The following is an 8,257-nucleotide window of genomic DNA, read 5'->3' on the forward strand; positions in this document are numbered from 1 at the left end:
GGAGGTTCCCTGCTCCAGGACAGAGTCCTGGCTGTGCCCTCCAGCCCCCCAGATGGCTTCAGGGCAGGACACCTTGACCCCAAAATCCATTAGAGCCAAGGGATCCCTGGAGATCCCCCCTCTGACTCTGCATTCCCAGCAGGAATCAGCCCCTGGAATGGCAGCACTTCCAGTCACATCCCAGTTCTGCCACCTCAGGTGCTGCCCAGCCCGGCCCTGTCACTCCATCCACGGCCACAGCCCCCTGGCCACCACCTCTGACTTCTTCAGCACGGGGGACCTCAGAGCCGGGGGCCCCTCAGGGTGCAGGGAGGGCACAAACAGGGCGGGCTCGAACCTGTATCCCGCCAGAATGCTCTTCTGGGGCTCCTTCAGCACCGACCAGAAGGCCTCAGGCCGTGGTCTGAGCCCCTGGGCTGGCTCAGGGCCTGGTGCCAGCACGACAGAGACCCTGGAGGTGGAACCCTCAGGCTCCCAGGCCTGGACACTCCATGGCAGGGACACCCTTCCAAGAGCAACTTTCCTCTCTTCTTCTCTTCTGGGAAGAAGTTTCTTTTCTCCTTCTGTTCCGAGGGAATATTTCACTCCTCTTCTGAAACGAGCTTTCTTTTCTCTTTTTCTTCCAGGAGAAACTTTCTTTTCTCCTTTTCTTCCAGAATAAACTTTCTTTTCTCCTTTTCTTCCAGGAGAAACTCTCTTTTCTCCTTTTCTTTCAGGAGAAACTCTCTTTTCTCCTTCTTTTCTGGGACGAACTTTCTTTTCTCCTTCTTTTCCAAGAGAATCTTTTGATGCTCCTTCTCTTCCAAGATGAACTTTCTTTTCTCCTTCTTTTCCAAGAGAATCTTTTGATGCTCCTTCTCTTCCAAGATGAACTTTCTTTTCTCCTTGTTTTCCAAGGGCACTTTTTGATGCTCCTTCTCTTCCAAGATGAACTTTCTTTTCTCCTTCTCTTCCAAGAGAATCTTTTGCTCCTTCTCTTCCAAGATGAACTTTCTTTTCTCCTTCTCTTCCAAGGGAATCTTTTGATGCTCCTTCTCTTCCAAGATGAACTTTCTTTTCTCCTTGTTTTCCAAGGGAATCTTTTGATGCTCCTTCTCTTCCAAGATGAACTTTCTTTCCTCCTTCTTTTCCAAGAGAATCTTTTGATGCTCCTTCTCTTCCAAGATGAACTTTCTTTCCTCCTTCTTTTCCAAGGGAATCTTTTGATGCTCCTTCTCTTCCAAGATGAACTTTCTTTTCTCCTTCTCTTCCAAGGGAATCTTTTGATGCTCCTTCTCTTCCAAGATGAACTTTCTTTTCTCCTTGTTTTCCAAGGGCACTTTTTGATGCTCCTTCTCTTCCAAGATGAACTTTCTTTTCTCCTTCTCTTCCAAGAGGATCTTTTGCTTCTCCATCTCCTCCTGCCCTGCCCCTCTGAGTGGTTGTTTCCTCTCCGTGGCTCTGCTTTGACCCTTGGCCCTTGGGGGTGGGTTTGCCCTTGGCTTGGTCAGTCCCAGACTGCTTTTTTCCAGCAGCAGCAGCGCCTGGGATCGCTGGCAGCTTCCTGGAAGGACACAACAGGCTGGGAGGGGTCTGGGGCCACATCCTGCCCACAGGAACCCCACTGAGCTGTGACCCTGAGCTGGCACAGGCTGTCCCCATGGGGCTGGAGAGCAGCCAGGCTGTGCCATGGGAGGCTCCAGCAGGTCCCTCAGGGGGTTGGTGCTGGGGAAGGGGGGCTCTGGCTGCAGCCCTGAGCCTCCAGTCTCACCTGACCCCAGAGCTGTCCTTCATCTCCTCATCCCCCTCGTGCCAGGGCTGCTTGTCTGCCTTAGTGGTGGAGCCAGCGGGCATGGCCAGGCCAGGGAATCTCCCTGGAACCAGGAAGGGGAGACCTTTGTCAGAAGAGCACAGCTGGGATGTCTCCAGAGGCCTGGCACCCTCCCCAGTGCCAGCACTCCCTGGGCCCCTCTGGTTTGGAGCAGGGGAGCTGGGTGATGCCCCTGAGGTGACAGAGCCTCTCTCAAAAGCAGAGGGAACTTTCCAGAGCCTTCGGATCCCCGCCCTCCTGCTGTACCCAGGGATGTGCCTCTCGGGCACCTCCCTCCACAGAGCTCTTGTGGAGCCAACCTGAGGAGAAGAGGCTGTGCTGAGCTGGCATCAAGCTTTGGCACAAGTCAGACCCTTGTGACAATCATCCCATGGGATTGTCCCATCAGACCCTTGTGACACTCATCCCTGGGGATTGTCCCATCAGACCCCAGAAGCCACCTGCCCTGGCTATGGAAACGAGGTGGGAGCTGCTTTACCTTCCGTACCTCGCCCGACAGGTGGCAAACTCTCTGTTTGCTTCCCTTTGTCCCCACCAGGGATGTCTCTCCAGGCCCTGAGATGGTCCCTGAGCAGTGACAGGGGCAGACCCGCCGGTTCAAACCTGGAGGCAAAGAGGAGGCACAAGAATGAGCCACAGCACCACCAGCCCCTGTCACAGGAGAGTTTGGCACCGGCTGCTCTCCCAGGACAGCTGTGCCCCATCCCTATGGACTGTCCTGGGAAATGGGAGCACCCAGGAAAGGATTCCTGACCATGATGGGAAAGCAAGTGTCACCTAAAATCCTTGCTGTGTCCCCTCAGGTCTGCTCACAGGAGTGATGACCGGTCAGACACAGGTGAGAGGGGCAGCTCTGTGTCCCCACGGCAGCACTGCCCTGCTCGTGAGGACAAACTACCCCCAAACTGCAGCTGAGCCACAGGATCACAGAGTCAACCGGGTTGGAAAAGATCTCTGGGACCATCGAGTCCAACCTGTGACCCAACCCCACCTTGTCCCCCCTACCATGGCACTGATGCCACATCCAGGCTCTGCTCAAACCCCTCCAGGGACGGGGACTCCCCCCCTCCCTGGGCAGCCCATTCCAAGGGCTGATCCCTCTCTCTGGGAAGAACTTCTTCCCCATGGCCAACCTAAACCTGCCCTGGGGCAGCTCCAGGCTGTGCCCTCTTGTCCCACTGCTGGTTGTCTCAGGCAGAGCCTGAAGCTGCCAGAATTCCACACTCACTCGGGAAAGACGAGGACACGGCTCTTTGCCAGGGAAGCAACGGGCACGTCCCGGGACACCACCAGGTCCAGCTGCTGGAGAACCTGCAGCAGAGAAACGTGGAGATGCCAGGACATCCTCAGCATGGCCAGGGCACTGTAGTGGTTTGGTTTAGGCCTTTTCCTGGCAACCAGCTCGAAACTAAGGAAGCACCCATATCCCAACACTCCATTCTATTCTTTACGTAAGCAGAAATGTAAATAGAAGGGGGAAGGAAGTTGGAAAGCAGATCTTTTCCAGCAGAGTGGGAGAAAGCAAGGCAACCTCTCTGCACATGGATTTCTCGTGTGGGAGTGCAGGCCTGTGAGTTTTTGAGAGCCTGTTGCTTCTTCCCAATTTGAGAGGAGAGATCTGGTGGTGTGGGCTTTGCTTTCTTAAGGAAAGTATTAAGATTTTGTTCTGCTAGTTCTTTATTGGCCACATATCTGCTCTTCTGTTTCTTTATTTTTTTTAGGGGTGTGTTGGGGTTCTCCTTCTTGTATGTACATAGTTTTTGTAACTGTAAGTAAGAGTAAATATATATATAATGTATATATATACTGCTTTGCTTCTGTTATAAATATATATATATAAATATAATATAATAAATATGTAAATAAATATATGTAAATAAATATATATAAATAAATATATAAAAATAAATATATAAAAATAAATATAAATATATAAATGTATATAAATAAATATAAATATATAAATGTATATAAATAATTATAAATATAAATATAAATGTATATATATACTGCTTTGCTTCTGTTATTTTGGTCTTTTAGGGGTTTTTTCCTTCCCCTGTGTTCATAAAAAGGGGGAGAAGCCCTTTTCTTATGGTCTTGGGCTCTTGGTGAGGAGCCAAGCCCAAACTACCACGGGCACTCAGGACTGGAGGAGCTCAGGGCAGCAGGAGCTCTCTGTGGTTGAAGAGCTGGCCAGGTCAAGGGGGTCCCTCCAGCAGCAGTGCTGAGGGTCTGCCCAAGCAGGGGGGGAAACAAAAGGCTCACCTTGGTTGTAGCCCTGTCCTGGGTGTTCTTCCCAGTCATCTTCTCCAGGAAGTCAGGGTAGAACCGCATGTGTGCCCTCCTGCCCTCGATGAGGAGCACGCCCACATCCCGGAGGACGAAGGCGGCGCTCACGCCCTTGGCCAGGCAGTGGTACAGGAGGGAGGTGGTGCCCAGGATGCAGCTCTCTGCTTTCCTCCGGGACACAGAGGCCTCCACGGCCACCTCGGCGTATTTGAGAGGCTCCAGTGGCTTATCCCCTGGAAAAGCACCGGAGAGAGGGGAGGAACTCCCGCAGGATCCGGCCACAGGCGCTTCCCAAGGGCTGCTTATTGCAGCCATCGCCCAGAGAGGCCCTGGGGTCAGATCTAACAGCTCCCTTTGCTTTTAGAGAAGGAGTGTGATCCCCCCTGAGCCCAGCCCTGCAGCCAGCAGGGAGTCACTCCCTGTCTTACCAGTCAGGTCAGTGTTGTTGCCCATGAGATTGGAGACTCCCCCGAGGTTCCTGGCCAGGTAGAACATCGGCCTCTGGAGAGCCACAGTCCTGTCCCCCACGGGGATCTCTGTGTGGACCACATCGAAGGAGCCCAGGGTGGGAACTCGGATCCCCTGCAGCAGGAGGGAAAGGCCAAAGGTGAGGGCTGGTCAGAGGGAAGAGCTGGGAATGGTTCCATGCAGGGATGGCACCTTGGACAGCTCCCACTGGTCAGAAGTGGGAGCCAGGACAGCGGGGACAGCCCTGGGGAGGAGATGCCAAGGGTTCTCTTTTCACTTCCCTGCCTAACAAGCAGTGCTGGGGTGGGGGCAGAGGCAGCTCCAGGGTCTCCAGAGATCAGGATCAGCCCTGTGGTACAACACCCCCTCCCAGAGGTGACACCACCCCTGCACAAACCCCGTCTGTCCCTCCATGGGGGATTCTGATGGGGGTTTCCTGCTTTCTGAGGAGGGCAAAGGAACTGCAGACCACACTCCAGGTCCATGGGGACTCCCCACTTCCCTGGGCAGATGAGGAGGGTGCTCAGGAGGTGGGTGTTGCCCAGGAGGGTGTTCAGGAGGTGGATGTTGTCCGGGAGGGTTCTCAGGAGGTGGGTGTTGTCCAGAAGGGTGCTCGGGAGGTGGATGTTGTCCAGGAGGGTGCTCAGGAGGTGGGGGTTGTCCAGAAGGGTACTCAGGAGGTGGGGATTGTCCAGGAGGGTGTTGAGGAGGTGGGGGTTGTCCAGGAGGGTGCTCAGGAGGTGGGTGTTGTCCAGAAGGGTGCTCGGGAGGTGGGGGTTGTCCAGGAGGGTGTTCAGGAGATGAGTTTTGTCCAGGAGGATGCTCGGGAGGTGGATGTTGTCCAGGAGGGTGCTCAGGAGGTGGGTGTTGTCCAGAAGGGTGCTCAGGAGGTGGGGGTTGTCCAGGAGGGTGCTCAGGAGGTGGGGGTTGTCCAGGAGGGTGTTGAGGAGGTGGATGTTGTCCAGGAGGGTTCTCAGAAGGTGGGTGTTGTCCAGAAGGGTACTCAGGAGGTGAGGATTGTCCAGGAGGGTGCTCAGGAGGTGGGGGTTGTCCAGGAGGGTGCTCAGGAGGTGGGTGTTGTCCAGGAGGGTACTCAGGAGGTGGGTGTTGTCCAGAAGGGTGCTCAGGAGGTGGGTGTTGTCCGGGAGGGTGCTCAGGAGGTGGGGGTTGTCCGGGAGGGTGCTCAGGAGGCAGGTGTTGTCTCACCTTGTGCTGCAGGAGCTGCCGTTGGACGTATCTGGACACTGCATTCCAGACAGCCCTTCGCTCTGGAAAGCAAGGGAAAGCCAAGTTGTGCTCTGCTCCTGCTGCTTCTCAGCCCTCCAGCAGCCCTGGCTGTGGGATTTTGGGATGGACTGAAGGGCTGGTAATGTCTGAAACATTGGCAAAGTCATGGAAAGCCTTTTTGTCAACCTGCAAGGAAGCCACTGCCCGTCTGGGACCCCCAAAACAAACTCCCTCCCCAGCGTGCCTCCTGACTGGAACTGGGACTGTGATGAGAACTTGAGATAAGACTGTTGTCCAGTTATCTCAGGCCTGAGGAGAAGGAAACAAGGCTCATGGGATGGTGGAGGAGAAAAGTTTGGGTGTGATGGTGAAATCTTTCCACCCCAAACCCAAGGAGTAACCACTCCACTCCCAGAAGGTCACACACACAGGACATTCACGTGAGAGGCAGCTGAGAAGGGTCACAAACCATCAAAGACCCCCCTGACTCATTCCTGAGCCTTCCCACCACCAGAGGACTGCAGGAGATCCAAGTGATGGAGCAAACCCAGACCCTGTCACAGGAGACTGCAAAGCTTCCCCCCACCCCCAAGGGAGGTGCCTGAGAGTCTCCTGATGATCTTAATCCACTGGACTCTCTTTTGTGGGACCCTCACCACCAAGAAGACCAGAAGACCAAGAGGACCATGGGATTCCCTGGAGTGGTGATATATTTTCTACTTAATCTCTCTCTGTCCCATTCTTTCTTTCCCCCCCCCTCCTTTTTCTTTTTTCTTTCTATTTTTCTTTCTCTGCCTCAAGTTTACTGTTAAATAAAATCCATATTGCTGACTTTGGCATCTGGTCTCACTGGCACCTTAATTCAGCATCTCTAATAATTTTAATAGCCAGGTGTGTGTGTCCTGCTGTCCCCAGGTGTCCCCAGGGCTGGGAAGGCGGGTCCTGGTGATGCTCCTGCAGTGCCTGTACCTGTGGGGGTGATGTTGGGCATCATGAAGACAGACTCCATCCCATCCCAGAAGTCCATCTTGGCCTGGCTCACGTTGCCAGTTTGATCCTGAGTGGCCACAGCCATGTTTTCAGTGCCAAAGGTAGTCACCCTGTGGATTGTGCCCTCCAGAGTGCAGATGCCACCACCCCACAGCCCCTTTTTGTCCCCACGTGTCACAGACTCAGTGTGACATCACAGTGCCACCAACCCCCCTGGTCAGACTCTTAAAAATAATGCTCTGGGCCCTCTGGGCTTTGAACTTTAAAATCATCAGCCTTGGAATTTTGAAGTGTGGGTTTGTAGGCCAAAAGTGGGGGTTTGGACCTCAGCTTGACTCGTTGGTCTCCCAGATGTGGCCTTTGGGGGTTTAAAAGTGATGCTGTTCTCCCTGCTTTGGAGGCTTTTATTGTATAAATAAAGGGTTGTGCCTGGGAAACTCTGAAAAAATAATCAATAAATAATCCTTTGGACCTTGGAATTGTGCTTTGGGCTGAAAATTGCGTGGCTGTGCAAGGGATGGGGTGTGCAGTGGAGCACAACCAGGCTAAAACCCACCAGAATTCCCATAAGACACCCCCCAATTTTGGATACTCAGTAAAAACAGGTGCAGGTGCCTCTTTCTTGTCTGTAAAAGTACACCCTGTGTTGGCACAGATTCTTCCAGTGAACACAACTCCGTGTTGTGCTGGAGCTTGGTAAGTCAGGGGGAACAGAGACACTAAAATACAGTGGAAAAGATAAATGGCTTGACTTTGGAGACATTTAATGAATCAATCAGTGCTCAAAGCCCAGGGTGCAAAGGGGCTGAAGGCTGAGAAGTTGATAAATGCTGGGGACTCCTCAGGAACAACTTTAACACGTAACACCAGCTGACAGGATCAAATGGGCTTATGAAGTGAACAATATCGTGATTTGGAGCGACCTCCAGCCTCCCAAATGTTCAATAACAAAACCTTTTTGGCACCAAGGAGAGAGTGATGGATCCTTTATGGCATTCAGCTGCTGCTGGGAGGACGTCAAAGGCTACCTGAGGTAGTTTATCTGCCTCCAGTCTGGAGTGAGCAGGGGATTGAGGAGGGGATCTGATGCAGTCAGGGCTGCTGCATTTTGGGAAGACAAACTGGACATCAAACCCAGTGATTAAAGAGAATGAGGGCAACCACTAAAGCAGTCTGAGAGGGAAGCAAAAGGAAAGGCTTGTTCAGGGTCAGAGCACAGGGGACGGAAAGAAAAATCCCCAGGGCTGAGGTGACAGCTGAGGACGCTCCTGCAACCTCCAAACCCACTGTTTGTCCTTCGTGGTGCAGCTGGAGAGAGTGTCAGTCCCACGGATAAAACAGTGATATAATTTATCAGAGCTTCTTGTTACAAAGAACTCCACAAATGCCAAGTCTCCAAGAGTTCTTGTGAGGAGATAAAGGCTCATCAGCCCAGCTGGGCAGGGAAACCACGGCCTGGGGGAGAGCAGGGAT

General features: G+C 53.0%; 1 protein-coding gene across 1 annotated transcript; it reads right to left on the bottom strand.

Moving 5' to 3' along the window:
* Nucleotides 1–219: 219 nt before the first annotated feature.
* On the bottom strand, nt 220–6,902 carry LOC108503354. Its single transcript, XM_017827270.1, has 9 exons — nt 6,764–6,902; nt 5,774–5,835; nt 4,528–4,681; nt 4,076–4,332; nt 3,039–3,121; nt 2,289–2,413; nt 1,751–1,853; nt 1,320–1,543; nt 220–428 (listed from the first exon to the last, which is right to left on the bottom strand). Exons 1-9 carry the CDS (start codon nt 6,867–6,869, stop codon nt 220–222), a joined length of 1,323 nt encoding a protein of 440 aa, XP_017682759.1. The 5' UTR covers nt 6,870–6,902.
* Between the last annotated feature and the right edge of the window lie 1,355 nt (nt 6,903–8,257).

Source organism: Lepidothrix coronata, unplaced genomic scaffold, assembly GCF_001604755.1.
Source record: "Lepidothrix coronata isolate B3197 unplaced genomic scaffold, Lepidothrix_coronata-1.0 Scaffold137, whole genome shotgun sequence".
NCBI lineage: Eukaryota > Metazoa > Chordata > Aves > Passeriformes > Pipridae > Lepidothrix > Lepidothrix coronata.

Coding starts and splice junctions, on each gene's coding strand:
- LOC108503354 (XM_017827270.1), bottom strand. CDS start 6,869: ATGGCTGTGGCCACTCAGGATCAAACTGGCAACGTGAGCCAGGCCAAG. Junction 5,836..6,763: donor GCCCAACATCACCCCCACAG/GTACAGGCACTG, acceptor CTTGCTTTCCAG/AGCGAAGGGCTGTCTGGAAT. Junction 429..1,319: donor AAGAGAAGGAGCATCAAAAA/GTGCCCTTGGAA, acceptor TGCTGGCACCAG/GCCCTGAGCCAGCCCAGGGG.